The 24,636-nt window shown below is 37.9% G+C and overlaps 1 protein-coding gene across 3 annotated transcripts in view; it reads left to right on the top strand.

Annotated features, from left to right (window-relative positions):
* The window catches only part of MAGI3 (membrane associated guanylate kinase, WW and PDZ domain containing 3), a 190,600-nt gene that overhangs the window by 104,457 nt on the left and 61,507 nt on the right, over window positions 1-24,636 (top strand). For 2 of the 3 annotated variants that reach the window (XM_084755367.1, XM_084755369.1), the window contains exons 2-4: window positions 837-953; window positions 18,318-18,437; window positions 23,488-23,697. In XM_084755367.1, the coding sequence (XP_084611493.1) occupies window positions 837-953; window positions 18,318-18,437; window positions 23,488-23,697 (447 nt within the window). The remainder of the gene's footprint in view (window positions 1-836; window positions 954-18,317; window positions 18,438-23,487; window positions 23,698-24,636) is intronic. The other variant, XM_084755368.1, reaches the window with a different exon arrangement.

Genomic DNA, 24,636 nt, shown 5'->3' with positions numbered 1-24,636 from the left:
CATCCTGACCAAGAGTTTGATTTTATTCCAAGTGCAACAGAAAGCTGTGAGAATGGGGGCATCTTACGTCCCCAATGCTAACATTGACCTAATCTGTTTTATATCTCACTCCAGAGACTGGGGTGGGGGCGGGGGAGAACTGAGACACGTGGGTGTGGGAAACCTGACCAGAAGGCTTTTGGTAGAATTCCACATGGGGAATGATGGTGTTAGCTTAGGATGCCTTTGATGATTATGGAGAACAGGGGCATATTATTTGGAAGTACAGCTAACAGAATTTGCTAATAAATAGACCTAGAAGGCATAGGTGGAGAAAGAAACCAACGCTGGCTTTTAGATTCAGGCTTGTTCTTTTAGATGGGGGTGCTGCTACATCCTAAGAGAAAGCTGGGTGAGAAAGTAGAAGAGTTTGTTTTGTCTGTTTTGAATTTGAGGTGCTTATCTGAAATCTCCAGATACGTCATCTGCAATGTATGTAAGTGAGGTGGGAGTTAAGTAAAGATAACTTAAGGATGAACATAGGATCTGAATTTGGAGCTTTTAGGATCTGATGGTATTTAAAGCTATGTGACTGAATGAAATTACTTTGAATGTTCATATTCTCTGCTCTATATGTTCTCCTGTCTCATAAAAGTATACCCACGTTATACTGTAGCCACTTATTTTAATTTCAATAGCTATAATAATTTGGTATTACTTATATTCTTGTAGGTCAAATACTAATTTCCTTGTCATGTTATTAGCTAAATGATATAAAGATATTTGATCATTATTTTAAATATTTAAGTGAACATCTAATAGTTATATTTAGTTTTCTGCCTTTTTTTTTTTTGTAGGCAAAGTCATAAATAAAGATTTGCGACACTACCTGAGTCTCCAGTTTCAGAAAGGATCAATTGACCACAAACTACAGCAAGTCATCAGAGATAATCTCTACTTAAGAACCATCCCATGTAAGTACATGATGGCATAAGAGAAATGAGACAGAAATATCTTTATTTAATTAAATATCTAGAAATAATTTAAGGAAGTATGTATAAAAAAAGATTTGAGCAGTGGGTAAAAGCACTTGCTGCCAAGTCTGAGTCTGATTTCCAAAACTCACCTGGTGGAAGAAAGAACCAATTCCCATAAGTTATCCTGACGTCCACATATGCCACACATGTACTTATACATGCATGCACACACACACACATGCATGCACACATACATGCATGTACATACAAAAACACACATGTACATGCACTAAGTATAAAAATACATTTTGTGTGAGATTGTGACAAAGTTAAAGAATGAAAACAAAAATTGAATGAGGAGAAAATTCTTCTGAAGCCTGTATGTGGTCAGTTTTAAGCAGGAAAAAAATAGAAGATTCTGTATTGTGTCTTTGAAAAAAGTGATGACCAACAATTAAAAATATGTCCTCTGAAGGCAGAAGAGGGTGTCAGATCTCTTGCGGGTGGCATTACAGATGGTCGTTAGCTGGGGATGTCATGGATGTGCTGGGGATCAGCCCCAGGTCCCCTGGGAGGGCAGCCTCTTAACCACTGAGTCATTGCTACAGCACCTATCTACCTATTCTTAACCAGAGTTTATTCCCCCGACCCCAAAGCCAATTCCTTATTCACTAAAGACAAGTGATCAAAACATTACTAGCTATAAAATCTACCCCTTCCCCAGTGAGGGAAGGCAGCACACATTGCCTTCTGTGTGTAATCTATTTGAATTTTTAATCTAGTTATTAGTCTTAATACAGAATCTGTGCTGGCAATTTTTGTTTTTAATATGTAATGAAAAGACATATGTGCTTAGTTTGGACTTTAGTTAGTGTGGGTCTCGGGAAGAATAAAAAGCAATAAATGAATAAACACATGTGAAAGCATTCTGCTATGAAGGGACATCATGATCAATGCAACTTATACAAGAAAATGTTTAATTGGGGCTTGCTTACCATTTCAGAGAGTTAGTCTGTAACCATTAAAGAAGGTAATATGGCACTTGGCAGACAGCATGGTGCTGGAGTGGTACCTAAAAGCTTGTGTCTTACCCACAAAGTAGAGGAAGAGAGAGCTATCTGAATGACCTGGGCTTTTGAAACCCCAGACTCACCCCTGTGACCGCCAACAAGATCACACCTCTTAATTTTCCCCAAAAGTTCTCCCAGCTGGACACCAAAGATTCAAGTATATGAGTCTATGGTACCTTTTTCATTCAAACTACCACAGTTTTCTTTTTCAATGTATTCGTAGGGTCTTTTGGATACTGCTGTTTATTCTGGAGTTCTTGGTTGCCTTTTCTTTTGTTTACTCTTACATAATGACCAGTCTATCACCAAAGATTCCTTATTACGGTTTTAAAATTACAGTCCCTCTATACTTAGATCCTTGCCCTTTCTTGCTTGGGTTATTTTCCCTTCTTCGGCTTCCTATTTCTTTCCTAACAAAGAGCATTATGTAGTAGGAAAGAGTGAAATAAAAGAATTTGGAACCTTGACTTCCAAATTCAACTTAGGCGAGTTAATGCTACTGATCCTCAGAATTTTTGTACTTAAACGGAGCACAGCAAGAGCTACCTTATTGAGTTGCTGCTTGAATTTCACTGAAAACACGTATGTAAGCATGTGGTGTAGAATAGAACAGCCACACAGGTTTTATAGAAATATGATTTTATTCCCTCTTAAGTAACTTAGTGTTATGTCTGTTGAGCATCTCAGGGTAGCATTTTATTTATTATAACATCACTTTATTGAATGAACTAAAATAAAAAGAGCATGGAGCTAGATTAAGGTAGCCATTCAAACAAATACTTGCCCAGTCCCTACCTTGTTATGTGTCAATAACTTGTATGTAGTTAGGGTGGCCATCCTACAGCTATGGAGCTTTGCTTTCACTCTCAATTACAGCTTTATCCAATGATCCAACATACACATGCGCGCGCACGCGCACGCGCGCGCACGCGCACACACACACACACACACACACACACACACACACACACACACACACGCAGCAGAGTTGAAATTGTAAAGAACTGGGTTTACATTCCCTGTCAAGACCCGTGTGTCTTTCTTTTACATTCCGTCTTTCCTTATCCTCTAATATTATCGTTCCTTGTTCTTTCTACACAAAAACTTTATTTTAAAAATCTTGTAAAAAAAAATCATTCACCAAAAATAACCAGACCCAAAGTCTATACATCTCAGTGAACTTCTATGCAGTTTGAATAGCCACTTAGAATGAAGCTGTGTAGCTCCAAATTGTGTCTATACTTGCATTATTGAATGACTATATTCTTACCCACGACCAAGATCACAAGAGAACAAAATGAGGAAGGACCGGATAGTTAATGGACATCAGTTATATAAAAGACTATAAAGCTACTTATGTTTTCTAATTCTAACTATTTCGTGGAGTTTATAGGATAATGTTTTTAAGTTGCATAGATCTAAAATTTCCCTTTCCCTTGTTAAAATACAGTATAGAAAGATAAAGATGTGCCTTCCAAGACTATTGTCCTTACTGCCATCTGCCCCTTTAATTTGTTGCCTTTTAGTTTGCTTTATTATCACAGGTGTGCATTTTTTTTCTCAGTGTGATATTTTGTCCTGGAAAGAAGCTACAATCTAAATAGTTTTAATTCATAGGGTCCAAGGAGTTGCAGCCTTTCAGGGTTTAATAGGACTTCTTAGCTTACTCATAAATTGAAATGTCTAAAAATTTCTTCTTGAACCTGGAAACAATGATGGGTATTCAGCGAGCTGAGTGGTTACATCTGGTCTCTAAATACCACTTTCACTAAAAGATTCTAGATTTACATAGAGAAAATTCTGAGACAATAAAAGTATAATTGAGTCTAAAATACCTAGAAACATATAAATGTTTAAAACATTAATGCAGATAAACCAGAATTACACAGAAGCACAAAGAAAAGGAATTTACTGACTAAAGTTGAGATCATTAGAAGAAAGAGGATAGATGAATGCATGTGAGCAGACAGGCACTCCTGAGGGAGCTGCTGCACTACAGTACAACAGGGCCATGGTCCCTAAGAGATGAAGAGACTGCGTAGTCAGGAAATGGCCTGCGCTGCTCAGAGAGAAGAGGACTCTAGATACTGTAGGGTTAACCGTTCCCAGTACTGACTCAGGGCAGACTGAGCACAGAGACCCCACTTGAACAAGGCATCAAAGGATCAAGTGAATATTCATGTAACTTGTCTGCCAGAAAGAGGGAGATTGCTTTTTATGTGACAACCAAGTAGAGACACTAAATATTAAAATATGTATGTCTAGCATCTGAAAAAATCACTAGACATGAAAAAAATAGGAAAATATCTAGATGACTTTTCAAAATAAAGGTCAGCTGGTAGAAAAAAATATAAAAATGATACATGATACACACTACCACATAAGGAATTTTAGAGCTTTTAAAATATGATTTAGGATTAAACCATGGAATGATCACAGTGAAGAGAAAAATGTAACAGCAAAATGAAGTAAAACTTAAAATAAAACCCACTGCACAGATACAAAAGCAGATTCCAGAATGCAGAAGCAAAGATCAATGAGTGTGAACATTCCAATATAAGCTAATCACACTGAAACTGAGAGGAAGGAAACGGAAAGGGGAAACCTGGAAGGACTAAGGCAGAGCCACGATCGGCTGACAGCCAGCCAGGTTACCTTTGTCAGCAGCAGTGAGGCTGGACAAGACATAAAAAACATACATGGACACTGAGATGTAAACAGAGCTGCGCTCTGCTCATATTTAGCTATAGAGCCAGATCAAGCCAAGGTGGAAAAGCCAGGAAAAACACCTTAAACAGTAGCTGAATTTGTGCTAACTTCCATAAAAACTAAACTTGCAAATTTAAGAAGTGCGCGCTTGCGTGCACGTACACACACACACACACACACACACACACACACACACACACACACACACACTTATGCAGGGGAAAAAACCTCAAGCAGAAAAAAAAACTTAATAGAACTCATACCAAGGCACACATAATCTAATTGCTCAAAACAGGAGTCCATGAGAACGTGTGAATGGCTATGGAAAGAAAGATACATGCAAGGGAGCAAAGAACTGATGCAGATCTATCAGCTGGAATGGCGCCAGCCAGAGTCTAACAATTGAACTCTGATTTATTTATTATTATGTATACCGTGTTCTGCCTGCATGTATGTACACCTGCCGGCCAGAAGAGGGCATCAGATCACATTACAGATAGTTGTGAGCCACCAGGTAGTTGCTGGGAATTGAACTCAGAACCTCTGGAAGAGCCGTCAGTGCTCTTCGCCTCTGAGCCATCTCTCAAGGCCCCAACAACTGAAATCTTTAACACACTAAAAAGAAAAAAAAGAGTCAATGTATATTTCTATATATAACAGAATTATCTTTCAAATTTGCTGGTGTTTTTCAGATTAAAAAAGTAGAGGAAGTTTGTAGCAGCACAATTATTATAAGAAAAGTGAAAGAAATTCTGCAATTGGAAGTGATATAATAGCAATCATAGTTTAGTATTTCTTTTCCTCTTTTAGTAATTTTTATAATAAATAAAAAATAATTAAATAGAAAACAAAACAGCACTCCAAAGCATGACTAGTTACTATTTATTAGAGCATGCTGCCCAACAATAGAACAGTGTACATTCTTTTCTAATGGACATGGAGTGTTGTAACTGTGGTGTTCTGAACCACAAAAGGAGACTCAATGAGTGTAAGAATGTTAGTTTAGCATCATGCAAAATATGTTACCTGACTATAGTGGAAATAACATTAGAAATTATTAACAATGATATCTAGGAAATCTTCAGATATCTGGAAATTGAGTAATATAGATAACCTATATATCAAAATAATCACCAGAGAAATAAAAAACAAACATACATGGCAACAAAGCAGAAACATATCAAACATTGAATCAAAAATTTTAGGGTTGCTAGAGCACCATTTAGATGGAAACATAATACTAGGTATTTGTATTAGTAAATAACTAATACAATCAAATGATACATTTGTGTTAAGAATGAAAAAAAAAAAGCCAGGGTAAAGCAAAACTAGCTAGGAAGGAAATTAACAAAAGTAAATGCAAAAATTAGTGAAAAAGAAAATAGAAAAACAAACTAAACATTAATTTTTTACATCATTATGTTTGATAACCTTAAAACCAAACTACTCAAGAAAAGAGAGAGAAATAAATTAACATAAGAATAAAGTGATAGCATCAGTAAGAACCCTTTGTGTATTAGGTGAATATTAAAAACATTCTCAGCAATTTTATACTGAAATAAACTCTACAACTTGAATAAAATGAAAAAAATCTTCAGAAGACTAAAACTACTAGTACTTACTCAAAAAGATAAAGATAACTCAACAGTGTTTTTAAAAAACAAAACAAAACAGTCATTTGAGTGACTTCACCCAGCAGCTGATGAACACAGATGCAGAGACCCACAGCCAAGCATTATGTGGAGCTCGAGGAATCTGTTGTTTTGTTTTGTTTTCTTTTTCTCAAAACAGGGTTTCTCTGTGTAGCCTTGGCTGTCCTAGACTCTCTTTGTAGACCAGGCTGGCCTCGAACTCGGAGAGATCCGCCTCCCTCTGCCTCCCAAGTGCTAGGATTCCAGGCCTGCTGAGCCCAGGGAATCTTATGGAAAAGGGGGAGGAAGGATTGAAAGAGCCAGAGAGGTCAAGGTCACCACAAGAAAACCTAAAAAAGTCAACTAACCTGGGCCTGTAAGGGCTCACAGAGACTGAACCACCAACCAGAGAGCACACATGAGATGGTTCTAGGCCCAGACATGATAGAGGTCCAGCTTGGTCCTCGTGGGACAGCAGGAGCAGGGGCTCCTCTGACTCTGTGCCTGCCCTTGGCCCCCTTTCCCCTAGCTGCACAGCCTTGTCTAGCCTCAGTAGAAGAAGATGTGCCCAGTCCTACTTGATGTGCCAAGGTGGGTCGATGCCCGTGGAAGGTCTCCCCTTCTGAGAAGAGAGAAGGGCACAGGAGAAGGGGAGGGGAGGGGAGAGAGAGGAGGGAGGGGAACTTCCTACCCAGATGTAAAGTAAATAAATTAATTAGTGAAAAAAAATAGTTTGTAACTCTTACTATAAAGAAAACTTCAGTCCCAGATAGTAGGTAAAAATTCTCAAGGGGAAAAAAAACCAATTCTGTACATTTTCTGGAAAATAGAAGAGGGCAGCTTAAACAATGCGTAGAGGCTAAGAGCACTTGCTGCTCTTTCAAAGGATCCAGGTTTGATTCCCAGTTCCCACGAGGTGGCTCACCACTCCATAATCCAGGTCCTTGTAATCCAAACACTTCTTCTGACCTCGGTGGGCAGTAGGCATGGACGTGACGCACAGACATACATGCAGGTAAAGCACTCATGATGTAAAATAAACTAATAAAATAATTAATAAGAGGGTGTATTTCCCAACTTTTTCTGTTATTTGAACATTATTATAATTGAACAAAAGCAATAACATAAAAATAAAACAATATTAGATTCTAAATTTTCATAAACATAGATTAAAAATACTTAGTAATATTTCAGCAAATTAATTATTATAACATTATATAAAATGATATTGTTATAATTAAGGCTTGTTCTAGAAATGCAAGGTTAGTATATTACTTGAAAGTTAATATGACAGAGTAGAGTGGAAAAATGATATCTTTATATATGTAGAACTCCTTATACTAAAATTTAACTAAGTCAGAAAACCAGTTTATGGCTCATTGCCGTCCCATGCCAGATCTACTGCTCTTTCTTGCCTCCTTGTGACGCTGGGACATTGCTCTCCTACCCTCCTGTACAGTGCTAAACTTTGTCACTAGAGGGCACAGGAAGGAGTCTGGAAAAAGAGCAGATTTCTTTCCTTGGTTTCATCCTGGTTTTGTTTTTTTGTTTTTTGTTGTTGTTGTTTTTGTTGTTGTTGTTGTTTTTTGCTCTTGCATTGCAAAAAAGATAGCCAGTTAATTTCAGAAGTACCTTAGCATCAGCTTCTCAGTGGAATTTCAGCGACACCACTGAGGAGCTTCCGCAGGAACAGCCGCACCCTCAGGTGTAACTTCCTGATTCTACTGGTATATCCACAGACTGTGGAGTTGTGGCGGTTCCTGTGGCCCTGACACCTTCCTCCACTGACACAACAGCAAGTCCAGCCAGTGTTCTGGTTGGCTTTCTATTAACTTGGAAACGCAGTTTACCCACCACCACTCCCACAGGCAGCCTGCTGGTGAATCACATTAGGACCCCAGGCTGTTCCCTAACCTACCAGCCTTGACCCACTGAGCCAGCTCTGTCTCTAAGCAACCCAGCAAGATTGTTTACCCAGGGGGCTCTTACCACAGCTGCTGAAGTGGAGGGTTTTGGGAGTGTTCCTCCTCGGCAGGCTGTTGGCACTTGGGCATTCTTCCTCAGGTACAGAGTGGTGTTTTTCAGAGTTAACTTTTAGAAATCTTGTTAAATCTCAGCTAATTCTCTATAAATACTGTTTTTAGTGCTTTAAACCTTTCCTGGTCAAATCATCATGTAGTTTGCTTTTCCCCTTCTTCCTGGATCCTGACTGACAAGGAACTGGTACTGATAATGGTCCCAGATGACAGACTCTCCAAGCAGAGATCTTGAGAGGTGTTTTGGCTGTGTTCCTGGTCTAGAACAAGTGCTGAGCTCTTTACATGTAGCTCATGACCAACTGAGGCACTACAGTCGAGTCATGGGACCACCTGTAGTTGCCTGTGACAAAATGTCAAATGAATCCAGTACCTTGAGAGCCCCAGTGGCTGCTGCCTTTGGATGATGTGACAGTAATAAGAGCTTTGATTGTTGTGATGTGGGATGGAGTGTTACGTAGAGAACCCCGTGCCACAGAGAGAAAGTAGTCTACTTTGATCTAATATTTTATTATTATGAACCAATAGGATTTAACTGATTTTTAGTTGATCTCCATCCAGTACAGATACTTAAGTTGAAAATCTGTTTTGTTCTGTTGGTTTGTTTGTTTTGAAACAGGGTTTCTCTGTGTAGCCTTGGCTGTGTACTGGACTTGCTTTGTAGACCACGCTGGCCTCCAACTCAGAGATCCACCTACCTCTGCCTCCTTAAATGCTGCGATTACAGCATTTGCCAACACAACTGTCAGAAAATTTGCTTTTAAATGGAACATTAGTACAACATAAGTGCCGAGCAAATATAGCGCCGCATATGGTGGCTCATGCCTATAATCCCAGCACTTGGGGGGCTAAAGTAAGAGGATGCCAACAAGTTTAAGACCACCTTGGGCTTTAACCTTATTTTAAAAAATAAAATTTGCAAAGTTAATGACAAAGTATGAAATTTTCACTCCCAAAATGAAAGTGTAAGAAATATTAAGCATCTATTTTACTATTTGATGACCTTTGTTCTTGACAAATATTCCACGTATAGAAAACTTTAATTTTATTTATAGTGACATTCTCAGCTAGTTAAAAGAGTGTTCAAACATGTCTTCACATTGGACAGGTTGTATCATACAATTTTTAATGATGAAAATATTTTATCTGCTTCTTTTGAGTTTGGTTTTACCTTGAACTATTTAATGCTTTTGCTTTAAATTTTCAGTTTTTATATCATGTAGCAGTATTCCACAATACTTATTGCTTCTCTTTGCATTTCTTCTGCTACAGTATTTAAATAGGATTGAACAGTACAGCAAATATTGATAGTGGAAAATGCCAGGGAATATACTGGGTAGTATTCAAATAAGTAACCTTCAGACCTCCCAGCAAGGTTAATAGCGTTACATGGAGTCCTGGGCTGAAACTGCCAATTTAAGAGCTTAGATGCCAAAAACTGTTATTTCTTGAAATGGTACCATAGGATTTGTATGAAGGAGAGTTATTCATATGATCATATTGATGTTGCTTTTGTAAGAAAACCCACCATTAGCAGTCACGGCCTTGCAAACACACTTGTAGGACTAGCTGCCAGTAAGACTGAATAGATGTTAAAGGCTGCTCTGCACATGCTTCTGTCCTAGTGCCTGGAGACCCCAGCCTCAACAGTCGGTGCTGGCTTCCAGTATTGTCCACTCTTACTTTCAATTGACTGTAGTGTGATTTATTTTGTGTGCCTGGCCCTTTAAAGGACCCTTTGTCCTTCAGTGTTAGGTGCCCTCTTGGGCTTCTGGGAACAGAAGAGGGTATAAAAAGCCAGCAGAGGCTGAGAGAGGGAGTAGGATTGGAGAGTAGGCAGGAGTAGAGGCCAGGTGTGGGGTCAGAGGAGACCGTGGCACAGGAAGAGAGAAGATGGAATAGGGCCAGAGAGGAGAAGAAGAAGGATTGAACAGAGTGAAAATAAGAGAGAGCTGAAAGGGAATTGAGCTAGTAGAGAGTAGAGGACAGTTGGTGACAGTTGATCCAGGGAAGCTGGCTGAGCCAGAGAAGGTATTGCTAGGCAACAATTAGGAAGAACCCCAAAGTAGCTAAAGAAAAAAATAAAGACCAAAAGTGACAGTTGATATCAATCAGTTTCTTTAAACCAATAAGCTCTAAATCAAGTTGTTAAGCTTAATGCTCACAGAATTACGATATATCTCATTTTCCTTATTTTTTAGGATTTAGGAAATTTACTGATTTCACCAGTAAACTTCAAAAGAGAATTTCTATCTGTTAACACTAATAACAATTACTGGTTTCTTTAGTTGTAGTAGCCAAATAGCCCCAATGACTGTCATTGGTAAATAGATCATCAGATATTGGTATCTCTTTACAGAGGTATTCTACTCATAAACAAAAGGAAATTTAGCACAAAAAAATTGTTTTGAGAAAGTGTCTCTCTGTCTGGCCCTGGATGTCCTGCAACTCTATTATGTAGAGCAGGCTAGCCTCAAATTCACAGAGACCTGCCTGCCTCTCCCTCGCATGTGTTGGGATAGGAGGCATGCACCACTGCCCAGCCAGAGAACTTCAGTAACACAATAGATCAAATAGACAGGTACATACAGAGCTCTCTACACAACAGTAGCAGCATACACATCCTTAAATATTCTCAGACCACACACGCAATTAACAAATTAAAACACTTAAATATGTGAGGTATCTCTTCTGACCATAGTCAAATGAAACCAATAACAGAAGAAAAGCAGAATAATCTACAAATATGTGAAAATTAAAACAGCGCATCTTTAAATAACAAGTGGATGAAATAGAAATTGCAACAGAATTGAGAACATATCTGGCACCAATCAAAATTAAGATACACAAAAGCAAAGCTTATGGAGAATGATGAAACCTAAGAGGGAAACAGTCACCTGAAAATCTAACCTTGACGCTTGAACGGACAAACTGGGGAGAAGCTAAATCCAAAGTCAACAAAAAGAAGGGGTAATGATGAGGAGAGCAGAGATGATTAAATACATCATAGAAAAACAGTAGAAGGAATGAGTAAAGCCAAGCTTGTGAAAACATTAACAATTGACAGAGCCAACCCTAGTGTCTAAAATGAGAAAGCAGAGCCATGGTAACTGATGGGAGGGTTATGACAATACTAGGAAGAACTATCTATACACTAGGCAATTAGTAACTAGAAGAAATGGGTAAGTGGCTAGAAATAAAACCCTACCAGGACTGAACCATTTTTTTAAATGAGGAGAAATGTGACTATTGGGGAAATCAAAACAGTACTTTTCAAAAAAAAAAAAAAGCCTAAATCCATTATAAATATTGACCCTGAAATCTTAAAATAATAGCAAACCTAATTCAGTTAAAATGACAATATGTAATGAATAAGTGGGCTTTGTGTCTGCAACTATGAATCAATAAATGTACATAAAAATCTCAGTTAATACAGTGAAAGTGCTTCACACAATTTAATGTTCTATTATGAGTAGGAATATAAGGAAAGCAAACTACCTCAGTGTAGTAAAGATTATACTGGAAAAGCCCACGATTAACATCACACTCAACAGTAAGCTTTTTTTATAACATGGCAGCATGTGAGGGATGTTTACTTGGTCCTTACTGTTCAACTTAGTACTTGGAATTCTAGCCAGAATAATCAAACAGGAGAAAGAAATAGAAGTAATTCTGCTTGGAAGAGAAATAGAATGATCTTTTTTTTTTTCATAAATGATATAATGTCATACATAAGAAGAAATTGAACATGGGTTAACCCTAAGCTACAGGCCCAGATGCACACAACTATTGTAGTCAACTTAACATATATTCCATGTGCAGGAGGTTCTGTTAAAAGCAAAACTGAGCTGTCAAGTATGTCAGTTGCTACCACAGAAATGAATGTAGGAAAACTTGGGGCTGATGATTTTCAGTCATAGTCTATTAATTAGAATTAGTGCATTTCACTGTAGGTAAGCTAATACCCCAGTAAAGTGACCAAGCCTCCATTTTTTATCATTTTATGCCATCAGTAATTTGTAATAATGGTTTACTAAGTATTTGGGGATATAGCTCCGTGGTAATGTGCTTGTCTGACATGCTTGTGTAAGGTCAACACCTGCTCCCCAAAGCACCATGGTGGCACATGACTTTAATCCTAGCACTTGGCAGGATGAGGTATGAGGATCATGCCAAGTTTGAGAACAGCCAGCGCTGTATATTGAAATCTTGTCTCAAAAGAAAAAGAATGAAACACCTAGAAATTAACCCAAGGATGTATATAAGATTTCTCTATAAGGTAAGACTAAAAAGATCTGGACAAAGTGATGGAAATTGCCTTTAAATTTTTTTATTACATGTACTCGTTTACTCGTGAGGGAGAGAGTATAGGTCAAATGACAACGTGAGGGAGTCAGTTCTCTTCTACCAGGCAGGTCATGGGATCAGACTCAGGTTGAAGGCACTTTACCTGGTGAGCCATCTTGCCAGGCCAGTAGAAATTTCTGGTTCTTGATTTTTGAGCTATGCCTTTCATTTGTGTACCTGATTCTAGAATTTATAGAGGAAAGCTATTACTAGAAAATAACATAAATTTGGTTTGCTATACATAAGATAATCATGAAAATGAATAATTATAGCATTAAAATAATAGAATGTAACAGAAAGCCTGGTGGCAAATATTCCTTTTAACAGAACTGTGACTGATCAGAAGGGGCATAATTGACTTTTAAAATAAATCCTGGTGAGTATTGTTGGAATGAGTAGGGAGCAAGACTGCTCCTTCCTCTCCACTCTGCACACTGCTTCCCTTTACTAAGGAGCTAGACAGGAGTCCAGCGTTGCTGCAGTGCTTTCTAAGGCTATGGATGGCGTATGCACTCAGCGCGCGTGCACAACCATGAGGACTGGAGTTGGCCCAGCACCCATGGAGTAAATCTGGGCTTTCTAACTGCAGCACAGGTGAGGGTGGTGAGACGGATCACCAGGCCGTGCTGGCTTCCAGCCTAGCTGTGGAAACCGAAGCCCACCCTCAGGGAGAGACCCCGCCTCTGAACAACAGGCAGGGAGTGATAAAAAGGACAGTGTGTTTGCATTTGGCCTTTGCACAGGCATTGCATTGCACACACATGCCCATACATGATCACCCATACATGTGCGTCATACATGTGAGTACCCCATACAAAAAAATTAAAAATGAACAAATCAATCTTTAAAAAAAATCAGAGCAAGAGGAGGTAATGCATTTTTGCTATTTATTTCTCAAATCAAATTATCTCAGATACGGTTGGTAAGTGTGTGTGATAGCAACACAACAGGGTTTATTAGTTCTTATGTCATTTTTTTCACAAGCTTAATGCCTGACTGTCAAATAGCAGCAAGAAATCAGAATAAATGAACAGAGCTTGAACGCCGTACATGAAGGAAATAGAATAGAAACCGTGGGGCCTACTTACTTCAGTGTGGCCTCTGTTCTCCGTTTGACCATAATGGCTAGTCTTAGAGTTACATATCACACAGTGTGCCCCATCATCTTGGAAGGAAAGTGTCTTGCTTATTATAGAACTTTTTATTAGTAATTTAGTATTTCTTTTTAACTGCAGTAATATTTTTAATTAGAACTATTTTGCGTTTTGCTTGCAGGGTTGTAATAGTTTTTCAAAGGTTATTTCTGGCTCTTTATTTCTCTGTAATGTCTATTGGGCACATGTGCAGAAGAAACTGCTTCCAGGAAATCATACTTCATAGAAATGTTCCCTATGCAATACATATCTAGAAAGGGGACTATAAAACTTACCAGTATTAAAACAGTTATTTTATGTTCTCAAATTTATAGTGGGACAATCTTACAATATTTTTAAAATTTTAAGTATTTTGATTCCTAGATGGTTAGATTTGATGATATATTATAATATCAATAACATAAAGACCTACAAATTAATTTCTTTCTTTCTTTTTTTTGGGGGGGAACTTTCAAAACAGGGTTTCTCTGTGTAGCCTTGTTTGGCTGTCCGGGACTCGCTTTGTAGACCAGGCTGGCCTAGAACTTAAAGGGTTCAGAGCCTGCCTCTGCCTTCCTGAGTGCCGGGATTACATGCATGTGCCACTGTGCCCCACTACAAATTAATTTTTTAAAAGACAGACAATTCTACAGAAGTGAAAAAGACATGAAGAGCTACTTTATAACGGGACATCTGTATAGCTAGTGACTTAGTTCATTTTTCTGATGTTATATCTAATTACTGAGACTGGATAATTTATAAAGAGAAAGGGGTTTGGGTTCTTTTGGCTTTTGGGCCTTTAGACTCATGCACCTGGAAGGTCAAGAGCATGGTGCTAGCATATGCTTGACTTCTGGTAAGGGCTTCATAGCAGAAGGGAAAGTCAGTGTCTTAGTTAAGGTTTCTATTGCTACAGCAAAATACTGTGACCAAAAAGCAAGTGGCGGAGAAAAGGGTTTATTCAACTTACACTTCCATATTGCTGTTCATCACTAAGGGAAGTCAGGACAGGAACTCAAACAGGGCAGGAACCTGAATGCGGGAGCTGATGGTAGAGAGACCATGGAGGGGTGCTGCTTAGTGACGTGATTCCCCTGGCCTTCTCAGCCTGCTTTCTTATAGAGCCAGGGAGCACCAGCACAGGGATGGCCCCACCCACATGAGTTGAGCCCTCCCCCACTGATACTAATTGAGGACGTGCCTCATAGTTGGACTTCATGGAGGCATTTTCTCACCTGGACCTCCTTCCTCTCTGATGACTCAGCTTGTGTCAACTTTGAACAAGACAAAGACACATAGGTACCAAAAAATGGGAGAAGTTAATCAGACTTCCTTTTTCATGTCAACCTACTTTGACAGTAACTACTCTGCTCTTTCTTTTCTGAGATAGAGTCTCACTATGTAGCCAGGTTGGCCCCAGGCTCTCAGTTCTTTTGTGTCTACAGGCAGGGAAACATCATGCCTGGCACATGGCAAATAATTCAATTTTAAAGGAGTTAGTCCCTTTATGAGTTTGGAGCCCATGACTATATTTCCTAGATTTATGTTTATTTTCTGTTTTATTCATTATTATTATTGTTGGAAAGGAGGGGTACATGTGTTCTAAGTGTACATATGCAGATCAGAGAACAAATTTTGGTAGTGGTTCTCCCCAGCCACCTTGGGATGAGAGGCTTGAGTGTTGAATGCTTTTACCCACTGAGCCATTTCACTTGACCTAAATTACTTTTTTCCCCTTTGAAATTTTTGTCCAGCATGTTTTGATCATATTTCCCCCCTCCCCCAACTCTTAACCAGACTTCTCTTCATCTCCTTTCCCTACTCATCCAATTTTGTGCTTTTTCCCCTCCCATCAAGACCAGTTTCTACCATCCAAATATTCAGCTTACCAGGGGTTACACTCTAAGACAGTAGTTTTCAACCTGTTGTGTGGGACCCCATTGGAGTTGTATGTCATATATCTTGCATATCAGATATTTAAATTAGGACTCATAAGAGTAGCAAACTTACAGTTATGAAGTAGCAATGAAATATTTTTATGGTTGGGGGTCACTACAACATGAAGAACTGTATTAAATGGTCACAGCTTTAAGTTAAAACAAAGTAGAGATTAGCTTTGAACATAGAAAAATGTGTTGTTGAGTGGTTGGGGAAAAGATAGGATTGTAATGTGCTGAAGAGAAAATGAGGGGAAGAGGTAGAAACTTGAGTGAACACCACTACATGTTGGCTCACAGCCATTTATAAAGTGATCTGGTGCCCTCTTCTGGGCTGCACATGTACATGCACGCAGAGCACTGTATGCATACTAATAAATAAATAAATCTTTTTTTTTTTTTTAAAGAAATGTACTAGGTATCTTGTACACATAAAACATAGAGAGAATATCAAAACTTAAAGGCATTTAAAAAAGATATCAAAGGCAAAAGAGTAGGAGAAAGGCTGGGTACAGTGGTGCATGGCTATAATTCAGCACTCAGGAAGGCAGAGGCAGGCGGATCTCTGCGAGTTGAAAGCCAGCCTTGTCTACAAAGTCAGCATAGGACAGTCAAGGCTACACAGAGAAACCCTGTCTCGATGCCCCCTCCCTGCAAAATAAGAGTAGGAAAAAAGATGTATTTTAATAGAGGGAGGAAGTCAGAATTTATAATAACTTGTGTTGAGAATCAGCACTAAAGCCACTTTCTAAATCTTAGCAGTAGATGTTTTGGAATCATATAACATGCATGCCTGTTACTAAGAAAGGACCATGAGCACCATCTTGTCCTGTACCACTTTACAGAAAGATAATGAATCCCAGAGAAGTTAAATGCCTGTTCTAGATCATGCCATTAATAATAATTCCAGACTAAAAGGTAGGTCTTGCTGCTCCTTGGTACATATTATTTACAATATGGTTTGCTTATGAATTGAATTTTATATAGTCATTATATTTTATAGTAGAATTCATTTGCATATCCTGTTGGCCTTTGCTACATAACAAGTTGCAAATTTGTAGCTAAATAGTCTTAAATTTCTGTGATGTAAGATAGCCCTGTTGTCATTTGCCTGGGGTAGGCTGGGGCCAGTCCTGTGGCAGAGTCAATGCCAGCTTCTCTTGGCCTGCAGTAGCTGAGGTGGCTCTACCTTATGTCTGGTCACTTGGTGCTGTTCGTTGGCTGAAGTCTAATTATTCAAGGGTCTAGCCTGATACTCCTTATATAGTCATGAGAACATTCCAGGAGGATGGGAGAAAGAAGTATAGACTCCTAAACTTGCGCATCATGTTCACCATTAAATTAATAAAAGAAAGTTAAAAAAAAAATTAAGCTGAAGGGAGAAGCTCCACCTCTTAATGCAAAGCGGTGCAGTTAGTGTAGCCATGGGTTTTCCCACTTTCATAAGTAGTTTTAAGTTACAATTTTAACTATTCAACTTCCTAGAAACTTTGTACTCAATTTAAAACAAAAGGCTGTTAATTGCCAGAGTCTTATCAATGTAGTTCAACGTATGAGAAACAAAAATTTGATAATGAAAATAAATTTTATGCTAAAAGAAGAAGCTATATTTTATAACTTTTGTATCCTCTAAGATCTATAATAAATATGATATATTCAATACAATCACTGTACAGATTGTTGAGGTAGCCATTAATTTTCTCAGCCTATTATTTTTATCATCATCATCATCTTTTTTGGATCGTTTTCACATTTTAGAGATTATAAAAAGAGGTAAGTCTGAGGCTAGCCTGGTCTACATAGCTAGCCAGGGAGATATAGTGACACCCTCATCTCTCCCTGCCCCTAAATATATATGTTATAAATATATAAAATATTTGTCATTTATGCCCTGACAAAGCTGGAAGGGTGATGAATTCTGTTCCTGATGAATTTATCTTTCCTTCTTGCAGTTAAGTAACAATATTAGTATTTTAAAATAATTATTGTGGTGTTGGAGAGAAATGGAGAGATGGCAGTTAAGAGCAGGTACGGCTCTTGCAAAATATCCAGGTCTGGTTTTTTAGCACCCACAGAGGGCAGCTCATAACCGCCTTAACTCCAGCTCCAGGGGATCCACCCCCTCCTTTGGTCTTTGTGAGTACCTGCACTGATAGACATGCACATGAGCACAAGCATGCACTCACACACACTAGCGCACGCGCGCACACACACACTAACACACACACAATTAAAAGTTTAAAATAAAATCTTTTTCAAAAGTTCTATACCAGGAAATTAAGTATTTATTAGCACTAAACTTACTTTAGGGTTTTTATAGGTTTGAATTTATTGTGGTACTTTAATGTTAAGTTGCCTAAAATTTTGTGATCTTTATCAAATACCATGTATTAAATAATTTCTGTCTTCCATGTAGTCTTCTTAGACTGAACTTTGTAACACTCTGAGTAATTTGTATTTACAATATTTTATTTATTTATTTTTCCTTTTCTCCTTAGGCACTACAAGGGCTCCCCGGGATGGGGAAGTCCCAGGGGTGGATTATAATTTCATTTCTGTTGAACAATTCAAAGCACTGGAAGAAAGTGGAGCATTGTTAGAAAGTGGAACGTATGATGGTATGTCCCCGAATACTAAACCTACCTCCAGATGAGCAGATCACTTCAGAGAGAATTCAACAGTAAATAGTCTTTTTTTTTTTTTTTTAAGGCCAACAGCTTTTTTTTTTTAAAGATTTATTTATTTATTACATATACAGTACTCTGCCTGCATGTACACTTGCACACCAGAAGAGGGCACCAGATCTCACGATAGATGGTTATGAGCCACCATGTGGTTGCTGGGAATTGAACTCAGGACCTCTGGAAGAGCAGACAGTGCTCTTAACCACTGAGCCATCTCTTTAGCACAGTAAATACAGTCTTTAAAAAGTTATTTGGGAGGACTAGAGAGATGGAATAACGGTTAGGAGCACTGGCTGTTCCTCTAGAAGACTCACTTTTGATTTCTTTCCGCAGCTGCATAACAGCTAGCAACTCTCGGAAACCCCAGCTGCAGAGGATTCAGTGCCCTCTTCGGGCCTCCTTAGACCCTGCCCACACATGATGCACAGATATGCACGAGGCAAAACAACTGTATACATAAAATAAAAATAAGTCTTAAGCTACTAGAAACAATTTTTTTGGTTAGAATTTCCTCAATTTACCAATTAGATGGTATTAGACAATAGCACAAAGCACTAAAAAGTTCATTGTGAGCAATAAACTAAAAATTAACCAACTTGCCGAGTTTATGTATTTCATAACAATTCACTGGCATCATTTGGACCCAGAAAGTGTTTGTTGATGGCTTTCTGTTCACAGATGGAATCTAAAGTCCATATATTGAAAACCTGTACATACCATAATCTTGCAGAAAATAAAGTATAGATTGAGGAATAGAACAAATAATTTATTTTTATATCTCTGTTTCCTCTACCCATTTGTTTCCTTGAAGTACACACTTGAGATCAATTTAAACTCTTAAGTGATCCCATGTTATCACCTCCCCCTGCTCCCCCTCCCCCCCCCTCCTCCTCCTCCCCCTCCCTCTTTAGTCTAACATACTTATTCCTTGGTAAGCTTTTCCACTCCCATAGCACCTTACACTCTTTCATCATGTATGTTCTGCTTTTATAAGCACGTCTTTTACAAGGCCTGTGTAGTAATGATAATGCCTTCTTACGTTATGCTGTCTTTGGTGCCTAGAGATTATATTCAATAAATAACCTTGAATGCATCCTAGTCACATACATGTATATGCATATGTATGCACATTTTTGTCCAGAAGACAGATTTCACTTCAGCTACCACATCTAGTCCTTCGACTTGAGAGCCACGTTGACAGTGCTCTTCTTCTGTGTCTTCCCTCTGGTCCTTCCATGCTCCCGTGCTGCAGTGCAGGCCTTCCTCACGATCAGCTCTGATTGTTCTGCTCATGTCCCTGTCTTACTCAGAACTTGGAGTCGTTTCCTTCCCGCCAATAAACTTTGACCTACTTTTTCTGGCCTTAGCTCACATGAACTATCCATTCATTTAAAAATTGATTTGTTCATGTTTTATTTATTCAGCAACCACTTGTCAACTATGTGCCAAGTCTTGTAAGAGATCCAGGAATACTGGTGAGCAAGATCAAAATGGTTTTGCTTTAATAAATTCTATACCTTAGTAGAAAAAGCAGTCAAAAAATAAATAAAGTAGTAAACTGAGCTGCAATGAAGGAAACAAAACAAATATTAAGAAAAATGGTAGGAATATAATTTTTGCCAGTGAAGACATGCCACAGTGGACAAGCTAATTTATTTTCTTTTCTTTTTCTTTCTTTTTTTTTTTTAAGTAACATTTTTATTGATTTTCTGGGAATTTTACAGCATGGACTCCAATCACACTCACTTCCCAGTCCTTCCATGTCTGCTCCCCAAACCCCTGTGGCCTACCACAAAAAAAGTAAAAATTAAGAATATAAATAAGAAAAAATCCAAGTCCATTAAAAATATGGAATGCTTCATGAACCTGCATGTCATCCTTGCACAGGGGCCACGCTAATATGTGTATCGTTCTAATGTTCGTATATGTGCTGCCATAACAGGCACTTGTTTTCACCTTTATTCAGGTAGCTTACTTTTACATTTAACCTTTCTTATTTATTGAATATGTGTGCTTAACCTATACATCTATACGTATGTGTCTTATGTGCATATTTATTATTCATATGATCTGTCCTCTTTGTCTCTGTTCTTTATTGATTTTACATATTACTGTAGTCTTTGGATTACTCCTTGTTATTACTCTCCTATATTTACATGAATTCATTGTATTTAATTCTTATGCTATTTTCTCATCTGAATATTGCACTTTATTTCATCATTTTCCTAATGCTAGAGCATAATTTTTTACTTGTAGAGTGTATTTACTCATTTTGATGTGGTAGTTTTGAGTAGCTATCAGTCTCCAATCTTCACAGCACAAGAGTTCTTGTTTGATAATTTTGGAAACGTAATGGTTCTAGAAGTAGATCCTATTTCCATTAGGGAGGACAAGCAAATATAATTATAGTCAAGTATAATGGAGCATGCCTATAATCCTAGCACTTGGGAGATAGAAGCAGCAAGATTTAGAGTTCAAGGTCAGTCTTGGATAAGATCCTGTTCTCAAAAAGAGAGATCCCAGCATGATGGTGTATAGCTTTATCCCTAATCCCAGTGCTTGGAGACAGAGTCAGCAGGGCAAGAAGAGAGGTGGAGGCAGATAGGTCTCTGGGCTACATAGTGAGACTCTTTCTCAAAGAGAAAGGGCGGGGGGTAAAGGAGAAAGAGAGAGATAGAATTCTGCTAAATATTGATTTAGAAAGCTTCTTTGTATACTGAGAGGGTATGTAAATATATCTATATTCATATAAATAAGCATGTATACAACATAGATAACTCTAACATGATCCAGATACTGTTATATATAATTTCATGTTTGAAATATTTAATAGTTGATAGCTCTATAAATGAAAAGGCTTTTCTTTTTTTAATTAAAAGAAAACTTTTTAGATGAAAAAAATCTGTTTTGTTTGCATGTATGTATGTTTGTTTGTATGTATGTATGTATGTATGTATGTATGTGTATACTGTGTTCATGCTGGTTGCCTGTGGAGGTCAGAAGAAGGTGTTGTCTCCCATAGAATTTCAGTTACGGATGTTGTAAGGTACTATGTGGGTGCTAGGAACTTGAACCTGGGTCTTGTGAGAAAGAATCAACTGCTCCTAACTGCTAAACCATCTCCCCAGCCCTTGGGACGGCCTTTCTTAAAGAAAGAAACTATCCAAAAAATTATGAAACTCCAAGTCCTGTTTAGTAACTGGATAGTAATTTGTACTCTGCATTTCCCCTAGTTTTTCCTTTTGGGACATGTTAAATTCTATAGTTAGATAACTAAGAATTTATAGTAAATTTGTTTCTGTTGATATTATTGTTCCCTTGAAAACATGTGCTCTTATTTTCGATTTTGATTCATCCAGAATTCTTGGTAGTGTGATTATTGAGCTTTAAAAAGGAAAAATAGCTGGGTGTGGTGCTGCAGATCTTTAATCCCAGGAGAGGCACTGGCAGGTGGATCTCCATGATTGTGAAAGCAGCCTGGTATAGGTAGTGAGTTCCAGGGCTACGCAGGGAGGTCCTGTCTATAAAATAAGATAAAATAGGGAAAAATGAGATTATGGTACATTCCACCCTCCCCTCCCCAACCTCCTAGACTTGCATTATTGTTTTGCTCAGAAAACAAAGAACTGGCTTTTTCCTTGCCTCTTTATTTACAGGTCAGAAAGTTTACAGAAAATATAATCTGTTTAATATCAATCTTTGTACTCATCTATGTGTCATAACCCACTTCAAATATGAAGTTTGAAGTGAAGAAATAATTGTGTTGAGAAGTGTTTAAGTTTCTTTTTGAACATTGATAACTGCACTTAAAATCAAACTTCCACAGAATTCACTGCAATGTTTTCTCCCTCTAACATGCAGAATTAAGATACCCTGTGTTAGTTCTAGGTTTTTCTGAGTGTTATGTGGCCTAACATATTTTTTTTCTGTCTATGGGGAAAAAACCATTTACTTTCTTAATTTCCATTATGTCAATGGGTATCTTACTCTTTTAGAGCTGAACAATTAGATTAAAAGTGTGATATTTTACAAGCACAACAATAAAAGACAAAAGAGGAGTTTTGCTCTTTTTTGTTGTTGGTGGTGGTGGTGGTGGGTTGTTTTTTTATTTTTGTTTTTGTAATTGTTTTTTGTTTGTTTGGTTTTGGTTTTGTTTGTTTTTTGATACAGGGTTTCTCTTTGTAGACCAGGCTGGCCTCTAACTCAGCCTGCCTGCCTCTGCTCCCCTGAGTACTGTAATTACAGGCACATGCCGCCGCACCTGGCTGTGTTTTGCTCTTTTACCATATGTATCTTTGTATAACAGTAATGTAATGATTGAGCGATGACTGTGAAGACAGCTAGACTTGCTGAACACTTGCCCATTGTACCTGCCTGCTCCAAGCGAACTGCATGACAAACTGAATGTTATTTCATTTGTTTTTATTCCTATCTTGACCAAGTCCTGGTACTGGAAAACAATCACAGATCCTCAGAAAACCAGTAAAGTCTCTCTTGCATTTGTAAGTGTACGCTAGGGTAGAGCTTGACCAATAATGTCTCTTCAATACATTGTCAGGTAATATAGCTAAAATGTACAGAAAGACTTTTTGAAATTATACAACAGCTTATATTTCTGTATGAAATAAATCTTGGTCTTTGTATATATCCTCATTTTAGTAAAATTATTCATTTTATACATTAGAACAAAATTATTTGAGTTAATTTTACTCCTTACCTTTTGTGCCTTTCATTCTTATATAAGAGAATTGATGCTCTTGTATTTCCAAATGCATCCCTCTTTCAGAATCCATGTAAAACAAGGCCTGGCCTTAATACAAGTTGTATTAATTTGTTAGCTAATATGTGACAAGATATATAAGAAAGTAGTCCATACAGAGTGCTTTGGCCTCCTTTTAGTCAATGGCAGAGACATTTTGTAATTGTATTCATATAACTTGGTCAGCAGTCATGATGTCAGCTGCTGTCATTTTGTGCACCACAGGGAATTTCTATGGCACTCCCAAGCCTCCAGCAGAGCCCAGTCCTTTCCAGCCCGATCCTGTTGATCAGGTCCTCTTCGACAATGAGTTTGACACAGAATCCCAAAGAAAACGAACCACATCTGTGAGCAAGATGGAAAGGATGGACAGCTCTCTCCCTGAGGAAGAAGACGAGGAGGACAAAGAAGCTGTTAATGGCAGTGGAAGCTTGGGTTTGTAAACACCAACAATTTCTGATTTTTTTTTTCAGATTGGCTTTAACCTTGAATTGAAATAGTAAAATTTTTCTTGAACTAAAATAGTAAAAAATTTTTTGAACTATATGTAGAGCAGGTGATAGTATTTTAATTCTCTGTGGAAGCTATGTGTTAGACAACATATATTTCTGTGGATCATCTTGTAAGCTAACATGAGTTTCCTCAACTCTGATAAATTAACAGTAAGCTATCATTGATACAGCATTACCTTGTTGTCTGATATACTTGTGATGCTGTGATATGTTAATCTTACTGATATAATCTTATTTCTCAGCATTAAAACAACATTGGTTTTATAATACAGCCTTCAACCCAAAGCACGTAGATTTTGGAGGTATGCCAGAAGAAATTACCTGAAATGTTTATTAGCAATATTTTTTATTTAAATTTTGGATCCACTCAAAGATAACTTGTAATTAAGATTTATTTTTTTTTGTTTTTTGTTTGTTTGTTTGTTTTGCTTAACTTCCATATTTCTCACTGAATGGAAATAAGGAAGAAAGGGTGAAGAATCTGCTCTGAATGTCCCTGAATAATATGTAATTGCCCTTAAGGTTCTTTCAGTTGACTGAGAATAGGACAAGGAAGCCAGAGCTCACAAAGACTTACATTAGTGTTACTTATGGTAATCATTCTCTTCAGAACACTAGTATGCAGACTCTGTGAAGGCTGGATTGTTTTCTGGAATTTGTGTTTTCATTACTGTATCTGCTTAACCAGCTTGGCATATAGAAGGAAATAAGTGCTCATCATGTCCCTAGACTTGCAACTCATCTCTATATGATCTTGAAACATCTTCATTTTCCTTCATCACTTATTAAAATTTTCTTTGCCTTTATTTCCCCCTCCAGATAGGGAGTGCTGGGTTTTGTTCTAACTTCTCAATTCTTACAT

This window comes from Acomys minous (assembly GCF_964271855.1).
Source record: "Acomys minous genome assembly, chromosome: 14".
NCBI classification, from domain to species: Eukaryota; Metazoa; Chordata; class Mammalia; order Rodentia; family Muridae; genus Acomys; species Acomys minous.
This window is presented reverse-complemented; position numbering and strand designations above follow the sequence as displayed.